This window comes from Melanostigma gelatinosum (genome assembly GCF_949748355.1).
Source record: "Melanostigma gelatinosum genome assembly, chromosome: 14".
Taxonomy (NCBI): domain Eukaryota; kingdom Metazoa; phylum Chordata; class Actinopteri; order Perciformes; family Zoarcidae; genus Melanostigma; species Melanostigma gelatinosum.
In genome coordinates, this window is record NC_136647.1 from 18,058,282 (window position 1) to 18,076,860 (window position 18,579).

General features: G+C 43.1%; 2 protein-coding genes and 1 long non-coding RNA gene across 7 annotated transcripts; all 3 read right to left on the minus strand.

Annotated features, from left to right (window-relative positions):
* Positions 1-591: 591 nt before the first annotated feature.
* Positions 592-2,890, minus strand: c1qbp (complement component 1, q subcomponent binding protein). 2 transcript variants are annotated; one of them, XM_079283177.1, is made up of 6 exons: positions 2,504-2,890; positions 1,713-1,863; positions 1,526-1,616; positions 1,339-1,434; positions 1,079-1,204; positions 592-950 (listed from the first exon to the last, which is right to left on the minus strand). In XM_079283177.1, the coding sequence occupies exons 1-6, from the start codon at positions 2,754-2,756 to the stop codon at positions 801-803; spliced, it is 867 nt and encodes a 288-aa protein (XP_079139303.1). In that variant the 5' UTR covers positions 2,757-2,890; the 3' UTR covers positions 592-800. The 2 variants fall into 2 exon arrangements, with proteins under 2 accessions (XP_079139303.1, XP_079139304.1); XM_079283178.1 differs by having other exon boundaries at positions 1,339-1,430; positions 1,522-1,616.
* Positions 2,891-3,764: 874 nt separating this feature from the next.
* Positions 3,765-10,353, minus strand: dhx33 (DEAH (Asp-Glu-Ala-His) box polypeptide 33). The gene is made up of 12 exons (XM_079284123.1): positions 10,102-10,353; positions 9,586-9,746; positions 9,236-9,463; positions 8,889-9,059; positions 8,287-8,472; positions 7,973-8,084; positions 7,037-7,196; positions 6,824-6,912; positions 6,617-6,744; positions 6,267-6,470; positions 6,097-6,183; positions 3,765-5,482 (listed from the first exon to the last, which is right to left on the minus strand). The coding sequence occupies exons 1-12, from the start codon at positions 10,310-10,312 to the stop codon at positions 5,174-5,176; spliced, it is 2,046 nt and encodes a 681-aa protein (XP_079140249.1). The 5' UTR covers positions 10,313-10,353; the 3' UTR covers positions 3,765-5,173.
* Positions 10,354-13,264: 2,911 nt separating this feature from the next.
* On the minus strand, positions 13,265-18,045 carry LOC306788348. Of its 4 annotated transcripts, none has more exons than XR_013772594.1 (5): positions 17,797-18,045; positions 15,677-15,793; positions 14,848-15,003; positions 14,348-14,438; positions 13,265-13,995 (listed from the first exon to the last, which is right to left on the minus strand). It is a non-coding gene; the product is annotated as an uncharacterized lncRNA (long non-coding RNA). The 4 variants fall into 4 exon arrangements; XR_013772595.1 differs by having other exon boundaries at positions 14,848-14,993; positions 15,667-15,793; XR_013772596.1 differs by having other exon boundaries at positions 15,667-15,793.
* Positions 18,046-18,579: the final 534 nt, after the last annotated feature.

Sequence of the window (18,579 nt, forward strand, 5' to 3'; positions counted from 1 at the left end):
CAAATTGAATATTGCGAGAGAATATGAGCCCATCTTCAGTGGTTTGGCACCTGCAGATATCCATCTTATAGTCAAGCGTAGACTTGGTTTAATTCTGGCCTGAATAGCAAAGGGTTAAAACCGCGTTAATTACTCTTAACTTGTAGAGCATTTATACGTTTTAGTGCTTTGCTGTGTTCTAATAAATGTAGTTTGGCCTATTTGTCATTTTAATTGTCTGACAGAATAAAATCACCCTTTATTATGAAACTGTTTAATTGGAAACCGTTACATTATCCGAAGACATCCTTATGCATGCCATTCATATTTATTAGACTTCACATTCTATGGTCTGACAGAGTGAAAGCAACATTAGTCAAAATTAACTCAAAGCCAGCGAGAGCAAAGACTGGGGCTGTAAAACTAGGAGCAGTCTCACACGTTGAAGTGATGACGGATTCTGTAAACTGTTTCATTTTCATGAAGTTTTTGTTTAGAGTTCAAACCTTGACCAAAATGTCCCTTTACTGGCTTTAGGATATTCACTAATACTCACTGGAGCGTATCAAACCGCTCTGGTTACGACGGGAACAAAGATGGTTCATGACCTGCATCGTTCACGACCTTCGTATATTTAATTTTAAACTCTCACTTAACTTACTGAAAAATAAAGTCACGTTTTAATGAAGAGAAACACATTTGCAGCCAAGTTTGACAACTGCTGGCAACAAGTGATCGTCATCAGTCTCTCACAACATTACTGGGTTAGCATACCTCCAACGGTGCATCGAAGAAAAGTGAATTTTAGCATCTATTTAACATTAGTTACATTTGACAAAGTCTTGGAGGTCTTCCAGGAACTTGATGTACTCTTGGTGCTCGGCGGCAGTGCTCAGCTCCATCAGCTCATCGGCGAAGGTGTTGTCGACCCCCCGGTCGGCCAGGAAGTCCATCAGATGGTCGTACAGGGCCTGAAAAACAACAGCGATGAAGTTATCACCGGTGAACGGGGACTCCTACTAAACACAGCTATCGTCAGCTTCATCAGCGGTTGCTACGTGTATTATTTATCTCCGTTTCCGGGCCATTCAAATCTCACCCAGTCCAGAGAGTCTGTGTTGAGCGTGTAGCTGGTCTCCTTCCAGTCGGTGTCTCCCTCGGGCTGGAAGCTGACCTCACGAATGGCAAAGATGTCGCTCTCCTCCTCTCCTTCACCGTGACTCACCTGCAAAACGCAAAATCCAGCTTTTTCTATTCAACTCAAACTGTCAAGACTGAAAGGTCACACACTGCTGCAGTCGATATTACACGTGCCGACGCGGTGACGTCTGTGTGAACGAACGCAGTCCGTGCGCTTACCTCGTCTTCAGGGAAATGGCAGTCAAACACGAGGGAATGTTTTGTAGCCTGTTTTATTACTTCGACAACAAAGTTGGGTGTTGACACAACTTCTGCCTGTAAAGAAATTATAATGTTCATATTTTAATGCCAATCATTTTGCATTTTGTTGAACAACTGTCACAACTATAGGTTTGTTATGACTCGCCTCTTCTTCCGCTGGCTTCTGCTGTCCTTGATCTGCCTCTTCCTCAAAGTTTGGCGGAATACTGTTGTTGACATTAAATGTAACAGTGATTCTGTAAAAAAAGAAAGAAAAGAAGACAGATCAACAGTTCATTAGCGTGTCCACGTGTCATCAAGGATTTGATAATCGGAGACGGATCCAGCCTAACTTCTCTCCAGCAACATTCCTCGTGAGTTTGGCCTCCGTGCCGTTCATCTCCAGCTCCCATCCTCCAGACATCTTCGGCAGGGTTTTGTTTTTCTGGATCTTCGCCTCCTCTTTGATTTCATCAGACAGGAAAGCGCCAAATGCTTTGTCTCCTGTTTAAAAAAATGTTTAACAGGTTATATAATTATGACAAAAATGGTGATTTTGGTGATCGCGACCCGCAACGTTAAGTACAATGCTACTGTGCTTTAGGACATTTTGTACAATTGAAACAGTTTTTTAAATATTTTATCCTAATTTATCAACAGAATATGCACAAGTTGATGCTCAACTGATACTCTGGAATATTAAATAATTTGACTGTGTAATTGCAATTGCTAATATCAATATAAGTGCACTTAAAAGATGCCTTCAAACCTCAACCTGGATACTCACCAAGCTATTTCACATGTTAACACTACAATAAGACAGGACTTATTTGAACAACACTTACTCTCTTTTAAATCTAATTACATTGTCTTCTTACCGATTGTGGTGAGGATAGCGGAACAATGTTTCAAGGTGAACGCTAACTGTTCACAGTGAGAGGTTACACTGTGGGTCTGAGAGACTGCTGACTAGTGTTGTGTATAAGTGTCTTTAAAAATGAGAAAATCCAGGTAATTCAGCGACTTGAGGTCTTCTCTACTCAGCTATCGCGTTTCTCTCACGCCATAGAGGTTCATTTATTGCCTGATACAAAGCAAGCTATCATTAGCTAGCTTATCGAATGACTACTACATCTAATGTTACCTTCTGTGTGCAGTCCTCCACATCCACACGACACCGAGGGATTCAACGCTTTTGAAGTGAACAGTTTGGGCCGGCAGCCCGACGAGGCTCCTTTGCTATTCAGCATCCAGAGAGACCGGGTGAAGGGCCGAGTTGTCGCCGAGCTTGGAGAGCACAGTGTCGGGCAGCTGAGTGGCAGAGCTCGGGCTGTGGACGCGGTGGCTGTAGAAACGCGAACAGCGGCTCCCACCGCACGGACAACGGACTTTAGCATGACTGTAACGTTATAGAAATGTCACGGCGTGTAACGACGGAATAAATAACGTTACGTTTCGACAGCACACACAAGCCGGCTAGCTCCCCGTTTCTGCTCCTGGAAGCTCACAGGACACACGTGTGGAAGGACGCATTGACCTTTATTAACTATGACCTCTGAACCGGAAATAATACGTAGGAGGCAAAATAAATAAAACAAAATTATTTTCTGTGTCTTAAGACAATTTCAAATAAGACCACGGCTATATGAATAAGTTGCCTTTTTAATATAATAAAGTAGTCAACTATATATATATATATATATATGTGTAATGGTATGTCCCAAACTACCCTACAGCGCCCCCTCTGGCTTCATAAAGAAGAAGGTTACATGTTTTATGTCCCCCAATGCTTGCAAGACATAACACATGTCTCTGCAGCTGTCCACCACAGACGAGAGGACAGATAAATGTAAATAAATAAATATGTAACGTGGCTACCGCGGACATGACATCCTGGAGGAAAGGGTTGCATCATTCTCAGAAAAGTACTTCTCAGGGAAATGCGGTGCATCAGTTGCATCATTTAGACATGACGCCATGCTGCCAGAAGATGGCGCTGTTTTACAACAAACCCAGGACAGCAAAACTTTAGTTGTTGTCCTATGTCCCAATAAAACTAATCTGTAAAATTAATAGATTATTGTAGCAAAATGTAATGAGTAAGGTATAACTCCATTCCATTTGACATCATTTGTAAGTTTGAAAATACATACAAATTACTGAGTTTTTATAACATCCAAAACATTAATTTTGAATGTTTTCAGGTCCGATATAGTACAAGTAGTAGTTAAAGGAACTTTAACAGACACTCACAGCTATGGACGATGGGACTATTATTGTCTCCCCCTCGTGCCTCTGAATCTTTACTCTCTCATGTAGACTTGTTCTGTTGGACAGTGACTTGATTTTAGTAGAAATTAAAACAATGGTGGTTATGCAAGACTCCATAATAAATACACTCATAGTAAACTTATCAAACGCGAGCATTTAATCTTACAAACGTCATAACATGCAGATCTTAGATTGTCTACTTTTCCGTTGTGACTGAGAAGAGAAAAAGAAAAAAAAAAAGGGCAGTATGATCAACACAGCACTGAACATCCAACCTCTTTGTAACATGGTCTGATGAATGTCTATCCCAGATGCATTTGGTATTCAACAGTTAGAAATAGCAATTTATTCAGGTTACAGTTAAATATTGTACAGTCCTGAGTTCAGTGTAAAAAAAAAAAAAGAAGACAAGAGGAGCATCCATCCTATTCCGAAACATGGCGTGATTTACATTCTACAAAGTATGAAAGACCTGAGGGATCAGATCGTTGACTACAGTCTCCATGCATTGCATACATTGCATACATTGCATACCAGCGTACGCCTGTGTAGGTGCTGAGTGACGTACAACGGCAAAGAGTAGAACCTGGAGAACGAGGCATGCTACTTCTCATGTGCATGTATTTGGGGAACCGGTGGTACAATCATTACAACAACAAAAAAGGCATGCACAAGCTGAGGAGACGAGTGCTGCATGTAGAGAAATTATAAAAGTTAAGTCATGTCACAGTGACATGTACAAATGTAAAAATGTTTTAACTCCAACTTTGGCAATTTTCATATTTTCTTTCAGAGATTGAGAAGACAGATCTGTCTTTGCATATATAAAATCCTTTAAGACCACTTTGTATAAACCCAAAACTACATGGTGGGATGGCTTAAGACAAGACTGCTGTATTGAGCTTCTGAGAAGCTAACATTCCAAAGACGGTTAACTCAAAATGAAACAGAGAAGAACCACCAGCCAGTCTACTGCAGGTTTCTGAATCGTGTCGGGTAGGTGGCTTTACAATTAAGTAAATATGTTATGAGATAAACATATGGAGAGCGGCATTCTATCGAGTCTGATTCGATTTTTTTATGAAAAAATAAACAGATAAATCGTCTCAGCCAAAGACAAAGCTTAAGTGAGGTTATCCGTGCGGTTAAAAGGCATGCAAATGTTGAAAGAACCGATGCATGACATCTTTTTCCTTTTCCAGGTGCCCAAATGGCAAGATCAAATTCTGCCAAGCGGAAGAAACACAGCATATAAAATCTGAATTACAGTCTTACAGTCTCTTAGTCAAAGTTGTGAGGCCTCGATATGCAGATCTCTGCTGCAGTGACAACGTGCCAAACGCTCGTGAGCTGGGAGGTAGTGAGATCCAGAGAAGTTAACGACACAGAAAAGTGTTCTGTTCGGATTTGCACTTGTGTTAAATCAATAAGCGTCCTCGTCCAAATTCATCTTCGTGAGGCGAATACATTTTTTCAGTTGCATCGCCACTGGGGTGGCTTGAGGAAGGGAAGGGGGTTCGCTGCAGTCCCGTCTCTCCGTTGGTTAGCTCTTGGTGGGGCGGAGTTTGCGGCCAAAGTACTCCGGCGCTGCATCCAGCAGCCAGTCGGCGTCCACCAAGCACAGGTCCCTCATGTAGCAGCGGGACGTGTGCAGCAGCTCATTGAAGACCACGTAGGCCGGCTTGGCCTGGAACAGGACGGAGGACGGGTGGATGGCCACGGGCTGGTGGGTGTCCAGGGCCAAGTAGCTGCCGTCGGGTTGCAGCTCGGCGGCGTTGACGAACATCCCGTGGGCGAGGCAGCGGCGAACGCTCTCCGTGTCCGGCCCACACGACTCCATCTTCATATTGAGCTGAATGGTTGGGTCAGTGGAAAAGAAGATGGTTTTGCTGAGTATTGTTTTGTTTCTGTCTAGTTGGAATGAAGTCCATTTTACTGTTCTGCGGCGTAGTCACGTTAATACCAGGCGTTACAACGGTAATATGTACTTTTTTAAGGCAAGAGGATAGTCACCGAAACTATTTTGTAGAATTTGATGACTCATCTAAAATGATGACCCATCCCTATGTCAAATATCAATAGATTTAAAAGGTATTGTATCACAGTTCAAATTCCAGTATGGCAACAACACTAGCTATCAACAAGAACAGACGGACTGCTGTTTTTATTTTACACAATCATTATTCATAAATAATGTCACTCCATACCCAAAAACATCCCGCTGATGGAATAAAATAGCCATAAAAGTGTAATCACATATATTAATAGACCTGATATGACTTATTTGATGGTTGCAAAACGTAGTCTATTATATTTAGATTCCCCAGTTTTGGTAAACAAATGAGACGCTGTTTCATTAATTGTTACCAAGATAATCTGATTAGGATTGTGATATGAATTTCAGGTGACACTTCCCAGCCCTCCAGAGAACTTCCTCAGTATTCTCAATAATTTCCAGATGTGTACCTTAAGGCAGATATCTTTGAGTTGAGCCTGGACCTCTTTCACCAGACTCATGTTCCTGCTGTTGACGAAGTTCTCCCGACACCACTCCTGGAACGGCAGACGTACACCAGATTAGAAAGGTAGCCCAGCAACATGTCGCCACACACGTCTCCTCGTTCAGCTCTGCTCACCTTGTTGCCGCTGACTTTCTTGAACGCTCTGTAAATGCTGAGCAGCGTCATGTGGTCTCCTTCGCTGGAGGAGAACTTCTTGCGTGCGGCGAGCACCTCCTCCCGCCGGGCGGGAGGGTTGTACAGCACGGTGTCCACCGACAGCAGGGACACGATGCTCAGAATCTCCTCGGAGCAGGAGTAGTCGGGGGACAGCAGGATGGTCTGTGAGACGGAGCGCACGAGACAGGGAAAGGTCACACCGTAATCTAATTGAGTCGAGCGAGCGACCCGTGCGGCGCCGCAGGCCACAGGCTGTCACTCTCAGTCAACACGCGCAGTGTGGCACGCTTATTTGTTGTTGTGTTTACCTTGGCATATCTGGGCTCCAGAGGGAAGCTTGCCATCTTCTTTCCAAGAGCGGTGAGGAAAACCTGCCCCTCCTTCCTCTCCAAGGCCCCGAGCAGCTCTAAATGATCCACGGCCGAGCGGACGGCCTCTGGGATAAACACAGCGGGTCACTACGACGCACCGACCCGGCTGGATGACTACCAGAATGTGCGGCGATGGCGTCTTACCTGGCGAGGGCTTGGACATGAAGTCGAAATTCATCACATCTGGAATCCCCAGAGCCATGAGCTGCAGCATCACACCGGATAGGTTACACCTGCAAGTACACACACACACACGCACAGGAGAGCGGCAGTTCAATCACGCTGACCTAAATGCATCAACATGTGGCGGAGGCTATTATCTGTGTGAAGACAAAAGATAAAGATGTCCTCCAGCACCTCTGGATCTCGGGCACAGTCATGGAGGCGAGGTTGTCGAACTCCTGCTCGGTGTAGAGGCGATAGCAGGAGCCGGAGTCCTCCCTGCCGGCCCGGCCGGCTCGCTGCCACGCCTGGGCTTTAGAGACCCGCTGCACGGCCAGCACCTCCAGCCCGCTGTCTGAGAGTCACCCGGCACAGGAAGAGTCACATCAGAGCCAATTAACAACTAAAACACAACACTCTCATGTAACTCTTACTGAAAGTATCAACAAACAAAAAAATAAGTACTAGCACCTGTGACAGATAAGATTGTATATACATCTTAGATTGTCAATACAGACGCAACCATGTGCATCATGACAAGATCAGTGAGTAACGAGTCAAGACCACGGCACTCCCACACTGCAGGACTCACTTATGTGTGGAATGTGGAACATTGTGGATCAAACCGAGAGATCCACATTCCCATAAAAACAACTGAGGATTCCTCTACATTCATCTCATTTATTGATGATGTATAATTGTCTGTATGCGTGTGTTTACCATGAGAAATGTCTTGATAAATAATCAGAAGGCATTGCAGAGGTTAATTGTCTGCGTGGTAACGTTCATATGTTTTCTATGAGCAATCACAGTAATGATGTTAACAAATTGAATTAAAAAAATAGAAAGAACATCCAGAGTCCTCTTTTTACGACAACTAATAGAAATTAGGAGTGAATGGAACAAGTCAAAAACAAGTACCTCAAAATTGTACTTAAATACAGTACTTGAGTACATACTTAGTGACTTTCCACTGATCGCTGTGGACCTACGTGTGATAAAAACTAGGTGGCTCTTCTTCTGGGACTCATAAAAGGCACGAGTCATGATTACATGTTTGAGGATTCAATAGAATGCTGTGCTGAACTTAATGCTGATATGAGAGCGTGTGTGAAGACTGAATCATCTGACCAGGGTTGAAGCGTTTGGCCTTCACCATCCCCGTGTCGATGACGAATTTGATCCCAGAGATTGTGACCGACGTCTCGGCGATGTTGGTGGAGAGGATGACCTTCCTGCATCCCTGAAAATGTATCGTAGACTTCATTTCATATAAAATGTATTCATCGTACAGTTATGTGGCGCTTTAAATAAGAAGGAAAGCTAAAACAAAGCCATACGTGCTTTAAACACATTATTGCTGATCAGCTCAGATCTTCTGTTTGAGCACAATGTGTGCTCTCTTTTTCTCTTTTGCTCCGTTTCTCCTGCACGCTCACTGTTACCTTGGGAGCCGCCTGGAAGACCCTGAGCTGCTGTGCCGGGGGCAGCGATGCATACAGAGGGATAACTAGCATGGGACCGCAGCCGTCCGGCAGATGCTTGGCGATGTCCCGGCATGTCCTCGCCAGGGCCTCGATCTCCTCCTGACCCGTCATGAAGACTAAGATGTCATGGGACGGCGGTGCCTCCTGCGTGCAAACAAAAAGGCCGAGTTCTGTTCCAGTGTCGAGAACAATCATCGCAGAATATGAGCACAGTCTGTTTACTCGCAGGTTTGTGTTTTTGTATCATGCTGAAGGAAAGCGACTCTATGGCTAGGGCTTTGATATGAAATTGGAAAAACTACCGATTACACGAGTATTTAAACACAATCACTGTAGGAAGTGCAAAACAAACACTCCTAAATGATATACATATATTAATATTTATTCCTGTAGCTGTATTTGTGGAATTGCAATTAACTCTGTAAACTGAAGACTCGTGGCTGTTATTAACTTTTTCTGAAGCAGTTTTTGTGTGTCGTAAAAACTAAAAGAAATAATACTGATATTAAAAGTTATGCGTGGAGATTGGCCTGGCATTAGATTCCCGGTCCGGCCCTGACCTGATGGATCTGGAAGACGGAGACGAGCGCAGCCTGCAGGTAGTCGGACTGCGGGTGCTTGGTGTAGTAGATCTGAATGGGATGCTGCCGGCCCTCCAGGTACAGCACAGGCGACTTGTTGAAGTACTCAGAGAACAGATCCACATCCATCGTGGCTGACATCACTATGACCTGTGCGGGTCAAACACAAAACAGAGAAGCTGCAGTTTGGGTGGATATAAAGAGATGCTTTACCAGAAAATGAGTTTCTAGACATAAATAAAGAGAGAGCTCGTGTCATCATGCAGTGTTAGGGATTAGCCCGGTGTAAAATATCTCATTGAAGCCGTGACAACTGGAACCCCTACCTTCAGGGGAATCTTGTTCAGCTCTCTGCGCCTGCGCTGAGCAGTCTTAACCACGCCGAACAGCACGTCCGTGTGCACGGTGCGCTCGTGAGCCTCGTCCAGGACCACCACGGTGTAGCGCAGCAGCAAGGGGTCGCCGATGGCCTCGCGCAGGAGCATGCCGTCCGTCATGAACTTCAGCTTCGTCTCGGAGGAGGTGACGTCCTCGAAGCGCACCGTGTAACCAACCTGGAAGGAAGTTGGGTTGGTTTACCGTAAACTGATGGGAGTGCTGATACGAAAAGTCTGCTTTTGACCTCACAGATAGAATTCATGTAAACAAGGGAGAGAGACATGCCATTTGTACATACCAGCTTGCCGAGCGGAGTCTTCTTCTCCTCTGCCACCCTTGCTGCCAGTGAGATCGCAGCGACTCTGCGGGGCTGAGTGATGGCAACGATGCCCTGTCGCCCAATACCGGCCTCGTACAGATACTGGGGGATCTGAGTGGTCTTCCCGGAGCCAGTCTCCCCTGATGCGTGAGAGAAAAGGGGTCAAAGTTAGACAGCGATCGGGTGCTTCACTTTAAATCTGTAGAGTAGAAATAACATTTTCTGAGCATGATGTTCACCCAGATATGATACAACTCACTTATACAGTTGAAATAATAACTCAGGCTATAACATTTATAGAAATAGGGCAAGCTGATGTGAATCAGAGAACAAGATTTGTCGGAATGTACTGATTAAAACTGAGCTGCATCGTCATAATATCAACAAGCTGACGATATAGTTATATTTTAGAGCGGATCATCCCTTTAATCGAGTCGCACAAACAGCGGCTAACGTTGTAGCAGCATGAGCTAACTGTAGCAGCGAGCTCCTCACCTATGAGAATAGCATTGTGAAGCTGTCTCAGCTGGTTCAGCAGCTGAGGTTTCGCCTGGTAGATGGGAAGCTGTTTCCTCTGCACGTCTATCGGAGTGGTGGCATTCCCCTTTCTAGGCAGCAGCATTCCAGGTTTATTCCTATCGAGACGGAAAAAAACAGACCCCGGCTTGAATTTTTTAGCCGGAGGAGGGTCGGGGTCGTGGGGCATGGTCTAGAAAAGGTGACTCTCGGAGCGAAACCTTTGCGGTTCTTGTTTGAGATTTTTGTAACGTTAAAGTGTTTCTCATGCTCCCTGACAGACCAGCAAAGCGTCACTGCGGATGTTTTGCTACCTGCAAAAAAAACCCGTCCCCACGTGGTAAGATTTCGGCGCAGAAGTTTGACGTCATAAGGGTTTTGTGAATTTTTTAACCCCAGTACGGACTGGCAGGTATCTTCACAGGTTCATTGGTTTGACAAGGTGCATACTGTTTAAATCACACCCTTTAATTGTAATGTTTTCTAAATATTAGGATCTGAAATATTGTATGGAAGATTTAAAATGCCTAAAATAAAAACAAATAAGACAATGAAAAATGCATTTACTGTCACAAATAAATTAAAAACGTTCATTGAAATTACAATTATTTGGCTTTTGTCATCAACTGACTGACGATTAATTTCCATGCAACGACACAATCAAATCACAACACTGAAAACAAACTGAAAAGGTGCATTGCAGGTCAGTATTGTCAGAAGACCGCATAGACCTGCCAGTACTAAATGCAATTGTCACTGGCGTGAGGTTCATGAGGAGGTGCGTGCAAGCTCCCAGCAACAAAGTACTGCTGTATAGCGGGGTTTTTTGGCTCAGTGATGGCAACAGGTACTGGCCCGAAAAAGCATCTCACCCTTACACAATCACCCTCTTTTTATTCAGAGAATTTTAATTTTCAAAGGAATGAATAGGGGGGGGGGGGGCATCTTTGAAAGCACTATCCAGTTCCCCTTAATACATCCATGGGTGCAAGGAACTTTTCCTTTTTTTGATGGAGAAATGCACTTTGAATGCCAAAATGATTTCCAACTTCTTATCAGCACTGACACAAGCCGATGGCAGCCATGACAGATTGTCACATTGCAACAGCTTCCTGTGAGCTAACCGGCTGCAGGGACACCAATATTTATTGCACACTGAGTAGCATTTGTGACTGTCTGCAGTATTAAGAGATGTAATGTGCTGCAGGAAGCTGCATACATCTGGGTAATCAGTGAATCAGTGTCAGCAGTGCTGGTTACAAAACACTGAGTGGTTTAATGCAGGAGGACAATTTGATGACATCTGATAAGATGTCCGGAAGGAACACTTGCCTGAAGGGTAATGCATGTTGCTGCATGTGAGCGTGTCCCACTGGCTAGCTAGCTATAGCTCACGACGGTTACAGCTGATAACTGAGTCGTCGCGGAAGCGTAACGTCCACCTTCTGGTTCCCACTCAGGTGAATGTTAGCTCTGTAAGCACATGTGCCACCGGCTCAGGTGTAGCCATGTTGAGAGCCATTGAGAAGCAATCAAAATGCTCCTAATCTCCTGTTAAGCACATTTTCTTACACAGCATCTTATCGCCATGGCTTTACTTTTTAAGGACTCGCTATCGTTTTGAAAGGCTTTCTGTAGGTTTCTGTAAGATAACCATAAAATCACTTCCCCCCCATGTTCTTGGTAAAAGGACAGGTTATGAAGCAACACACAGGAAATTACCGTATGCAACCACCACTTGCAAAACGGGGGCCTGCGTGACTCCACTTAATTACTTTTTCCATGTAGTTGAGCAGATGCTATTCTCGCCACTGCTGTAACCTCATTCCCTTCAGTTCTTCTTGAAACATTAGCAATCATCTTTTAGAAATAATTGATGACAGTTTACAACCTGCCAGTCATATTCTGCACCACGGTAAGAAAGGTTACCATTTCGGGCTCCTTCGTTATCTATAACATAATTGCTTTTCTTAGTCTCCAAGGGTGCAAAGTCTGTCTCTCGGTTTGTACACCGCTTTGGTCCAGACCGAATTATCTCAGCAACTATTGGATGAATTGCCACAAGACGTATATATATTCATTGTTCCCAGAAGAGGAATCCTTTGGTTGGCTTGCCCCCACCCTTGCGTTTCCCCAAGAGAAAAAAAAGAATCTGAATTGCCCAGCTGGTTGTTTTGTTTGCTTTTGTTCTGATCTTGTTCTGTCGTCGTACAAAACTCATCTCACATTACTGACTTACTATCGTGCGTCTTTATTAATTGTGCAAGCTTGAAGTTCAACAAATCTCGAACAGTGGAAACATCTGAGTTTATAAAAGTTATGTGTCGTTAAGTTCATGATAGCCAATGCTGTTTACAATCCATATATCATCTGGATGTTGATTGTTCTGCCAGCAGCTTTGATCCTAACCACAGCTCAGACACTCCTGTTTGTCCAAGAGGAAGAACCGATTCCCTCCCCCTTTCGCTTGTCTCTCACACAGGACACTGATTTGTGCTGAAATGTTGAGATTAATTTGATCCATTCATTTATTATGCACGGTACACATGTACACTCAAAAAAACGACGCTTTCAACGAACTTAATAAAATCATGGAAAGGATTTCCACATGATTAAAATGCTTTCTTTAAGCATAAAACAATTATGTTGATCCAACTTAAAGTACTTGAGTAGGATCAACTTAATTGATTAGGGTTGGTTTGACTAATTCTACATTAGTAAAAAATACAACAGTCAATTACGTTGGACCAACCCAAATGAATTAATTGAATCCGGCCCAAGTAAAATAGGTTGGACTAACCCGAATAAATTACGTTGATCCAACAGAATTGCTTTTTGCTTGAAGAAAGCATTTTAATCGTGTGGAAATCCTTTCCATGATTTTATTAAGTTCGTTGAAAGCATCATTTTTTTTGATTAAAACGTGGAGTTGTCAGGTGCTTGTATGGGTCTATAGACTCATACAAGCACCTGCCAACTCCACGTTTAATCGTGTTGAAATACTTTCCATGATTTAGCTAAGGTAATTCTAAAAATAACTTTAGAGTGTTAACATTTTTTAAACGTTTACCGTGAACCAGAACTGAAACTTAAGTTTTAACAAAATATACAGCCGGCTGGAAACATAACAAGACAAATGGGAGATGTTGCAATACAATTGTATTTCTCAAAGGAGGCACTGAATAATGTTTTAACAACCAGTTGCTTGCAAACATACATATCAAAATTACAAGTTTTTTCAACTTTCTATGACATACATACATTCAAAATAATAAAGTACACTGCTTCACTTATTTTTGAAAGTGCCAATATAGTGGATCTTGGTACTTAATCCATTTGAAAAAAAACAAGCGGTCTAAAAAAAAAAAAAACACATTCCTCTTAAAACCTTTCAAACATTCTTCTTAAAAGATTTCAAACATTCTTCTTAAAACATTCCTTTTTACATTTTGCAATTACTAACTTACTGCACTTGTCGTTTAATGTCCTGGTGAACTCACAGGATTACAGAAAATAGCACAGAAACACGGAAGTTTCTTATCTGCTTTAGCCATCAGTGGGCAGTCTCAAACTAATGGAAAAGCTTTGTTTTGAGAGCTTGTCCTTTGATGGATAGTTTGTTTCCATCATGATCTTCTGCAGAGCTTCGAATGTGTACTTGAGCTCTGGAAGGTAGCTCAGGTTGAGAGCATACACGAGCGCAAGCAACATTGACACCGCAAAAGGTACCTTTTCCAACTCATCTAGCACTTCCACCCCCTCCAGAATGACTCGAACATCCTCAGGGTCATCACTGGGCTCTGCACCTTCTTTTCAAATGACAAGGATTCCAAAGACGGTCTCTGCCATGGCCGTTTGACTGCTTTCGAAATTCTGTGACAAAACAATTAACAAGGGCAATAATTTTCACTTATGTGCATTACATCCCATTTTTATTGCACATATTAATTTGACTGTATAAACAGCTATCAATAACTTTATTCACATAATTAAAAGACATTATGACTACCTGATATTAAATTGTTTCACTGAGCCATGGTGAGGTACTTCAATGACTAAGCCCTACCAGTGGCTTGTCTGTTACCATGAGATCAGTGGTTGTTATTCTAGCATTACTAAGGTAAATAAAAGTTTCACGTTTTTAAAGCTAATGGCAACCAAGAGGAAACCACATCTATTCCAACTGTGATCATCCCCAAATAAAGATAAAGGTAAATGAACATACCTTGTATTCCATCACCAGCTTCTCTGGATCTTCGTTCAGGTAGACACAGACCTTTGAGGACGCATTCTCGTCTGACGTCAACGCTGTCAGTCTAAGTATGCAGATAAGAGAAAATATGCAAAATAAAATAACATTAGGAACACCATCTCAACCAACCAGCTTATTAATCACAATGATTAACCATGCAATATCCATGTGTGCATTAGTATGTGAACCCTTGGGATCCAGTAGCTGCTGGCGCCTATGACTTCAACTACACCTTTCCTAAAGTTTCTTATTAATCTCCCAAGGTTTTTGAATGTTCGCTACCGATCACAGCTTGGCATCACCACCCTAATTTCAGAAATGCGTATTATTCTGGAACCTCTCAGTTCATTTTAAATTTCCAAGGGGCGTTATCAACAGGTGCAGACAACCAATAAGAGCAACGGGGAAGTAAAAAAATACAAAAGCTCTACGAGTAGAATAGCCTCTCTTCAACTTTTCCATTGTTATCATACCTGGGTTATGGGTACCATGATGCTCTTGATCTTTCTCCCTTGAACTCCACCTTTCTTGGCATACACCTGGATCAGGTTTTCAGAGTGAAGATCCAGCTGGGAGAAGAACTTTGACTGCAAATTGATTGTTGTGATTCTCTTGAATTCTGCATTCACCTACACAAAAAAGAAATTAGTTTGGCTATTTTGTTGTCACTGTTGTTAGGTACACATTTGATATTGCAGTTCAGTCCGTTCAAGACATGCAAATGCACAATACACGCATCTTCAACTGCAGGGTTATCTTCAGTATGTTCATCTTCCTCAGGATTATCACAGGATTCTTGTGAAACTTCACTGGTTGTAACTACATCTGGCTTGAAATATTTGAATGTATGTGGATTGTGTTTCCTGGTCTTGTGAGAGTGAAATGTTCCGTATACATTTGTTTGAACACTGCAACCCCCAAACATACAAGTAACAGTTTCTTGACTCTTCACATGAGTGCAAATGTGTAAAAAAGAATCCTTCTCTGTGGAAGATCAATACAAGTGCACAAATGACAACTGAATGTTGACAATTCTAGCAGCTCCTGGGAGTTTTGTTGAAGATGGACTATACTTAAATGAATGTGCAAAGCATTCCACGTCTTAAAAGTACATGGGCAGTTTATGTGTGGGCATGGATAGCGCTGCCTGTGCTGTCGTCTAATATGTTTTAGTAGCTCATATCTACCAGATAGAGATACACTACACTCCATACACCTCCACATAATTTAGCTAGACCATCACACATAAGCTTTTTAACATTGGAATCGCTTGTTCAGTGAGAAACATTCACCGTTTCATGCCTGGCAGGTCAGTGAGGTTGACCAGGACACTCTTGCGGTGGGATGGTGCAGTCAGTGAGGTTGACCAGGACACTCTGGGGGATAGCAGACACAGGACACTTTTGCAGTCAGAAGTTGCTGCAATAAAGTCAGATAGAACAATCAATGAAGGTTAAGTTATTAAGTTGTCTTGATGAAAAAATGATTGTCAAGGAAAGTAGCAAATATTATATATTTTTCTCACTGTGACTTTCTGCTATTTGTAAAAACACAGCATATTTGTAAAGATTCATCATGTAAAAAAGAATATAGATACATTTACTTCAATTATCTTTTATTAATTCAATATTATTAACAAATATAAATGTTACCCCCAAGTTAACACATCTCTTCTATCATTGGAAAGATAACCAATCGGAAAATAAATACAATCGGGCCTGTAGCAACGTCCTCGTAGTAAAAACACAGAATTCAGCATGTTCTGCATCATAACAAGCTGCCCTTATTCACTAATGAATCATACAGACGTCTCTTCAAACAAATTCCCCTGTTATAGACAATGAGCATTCATCTGTCGTATAAAAATAACTCTTTCTGGAACATATGGTAAAACAATACTTACAGTGATAAAGTGCACGGTTACAGTGACTCTAGATTATTTGGCAATGGATGTCCACACAGCTTATAACTACTATCGTACCCGCTTTCCTCAGGTAACGCTACTCCATGACTTTAGCTGTGGTTGGTTGTAGAGAGAGAGAGACCGTGTCGCTGTCCGTAAAAACATTGAGATATCTCGGCTCCAAAGTGTGCAACGTAGCGCGAAGGCTCTGATTTGAATCCGGTCAAATTGTATCCATATTCGGCTAATCAAACTCAGCCACCCTCACCCAAACTCTGCTAGTATTTAGCTTAGCTTAGAAAGTAAACAAGACACGCGTGTATTACGTCTGCTGCATTCGGCAGCAGTAATGCTGCGTTCACACCGGTCGCGTTGATTTTTTGACGCATTGCAAAAAAGCGTCCAACGCACTGCAAAAAAGCGTCCAACGCGCCGCCGGTTGTGTTCACACCGGTCGCCGCAAAATCTCGTAGCGCCGGAGAGGGGGCGTGGTTTATCGTCCTGGAAGCCTCCATCTGGCCGCCATTGTTTTCCGCGGTCAACCATGACAGGAATAAGGACAATTGCTGCTTTGTACGTGTCGTGGAAGTCCCTCAAACGTCGGAATGCCAAACGCCGTCATGTCTGGTTCATAATATTGTTCAGAGGAGCTCCGTGGATTGTATCGAGCTGTATTCACTGTGTCTAGCAAGCCACCGGTCGCTGTTTACTACAGCTGTAGGAACACAAAATAAACTGATTTGGCTGTGATTCAACGGCAATAAACCGACAAAAAGGGACTCCGAAATAACTACGTAATGATGCCGATTTGTACTTGTCTTCTCCGACAAAAAGGGACTCCGAAATAACTACGTAATGATGCCGATTTGTACTTGTCTTCTCCGACAAAAAGGGACTCCGAAATAACTACGTAATGATACCGATTTGTAGGCTACTGGTCTTCTCAATGGAGCTCTGATGGATCGGTGCTAGGCTATGCTAACATCGTAGCAGCTCCACCAGCACTCAATAACGTCACGTAGACGTAAATACGGCAGCGTCTATTTATTGTTTGTACCGTATGGTTTACACACACACATGCATACACATAGTTTGGTCCGGTCTCTGTTGATATGAGGTATCGTAGCGCTCTGGGTGAACACAGACGGCGACAGGATTTATTTCCCGATTCAACAACGGCAGGAAGCCAGTGACGACAGGGGGAGCAACTCAACGCTGATAGGCTATCGCGCCACAGCGTCACGCGATTATGTCGCTGAAGTTGAAAAATTTCAACTCGCGCGTTGGCGATTTTGCGGCGTCCAACGCGTCCACCGCGTCCACCGCACTGCAATAACGCGTCCAACGCGCCGCGGGATCGCAAAATCGAGGCGGGCCAGTCTCATCGCGTCTGTGCATAGACTTTGTATGTAATCTCGACGCGCGTCAAAAAATCAACGCAACCGGTGTGAACGCAGCATAAGAAACGGCTAACGTAAGCAGGCTAACACAGGGACATGCGGGAGAAAGTCAAACCCACCCAGACTGCAAGGTCTGCAGCACACAAGTCCACAACATCACCCTGCAGGGCATCACTGGTGTGAACAGTCTAATAAAACCGTGCAAATCTCAGGGAAAGGTTAAGTTTCCCTGAAATTTACGTTAGCAGTAAGCAGGCTAACGTAAGCAGTAAGAAACGGCTAACGTTAGCACGGCTAACGTTAGCTCAACGTTAGCGCGCTAACGTTAGCACGGCTAACACAGGGACAGTGAATCTACACATGCGGGAGAAAGTCAAACACACACTGAGGTCTGCAGCACACAAGTCCACAACATCACCCTGCAGGGCATCACTGGTGTGAACACTGATAAAACCGGCTAACAGCTAGCCGTGCACATGGGGACTGTTGGCTTTTTAAGTTTGGTCGAAAATAACAAATAGCCTCAACAGAACAACTAGCTAGTTAACGTTACTGTATATCTACATAGTTCTGTCCGTCACAGCCTCACCTCCATCTGCCCATCAGAGCTCTCAGGTGAAAACAATACAATTTCTAGATGTAAATGAGTTCAATGTTTCGAGGCAAAATAAATTTAAGTCAGGTAATAAAATAATCTGAGATAGAAATATCTTAGACCTAAAGATTTAAAAAATTGAAATTGAAATCAAAACTAATATGAAGGTGCTTCACAATCTTCCCTGGTGCTTCTCAAACGCTCAACTTCTAGAGATAACGCGCATATATACTCTGTTTTGTCTAATCATTGTTGTTAGACCTCCGAAGTTAACAGTGAAAACTCATCATAGCTTAATTTAACATCA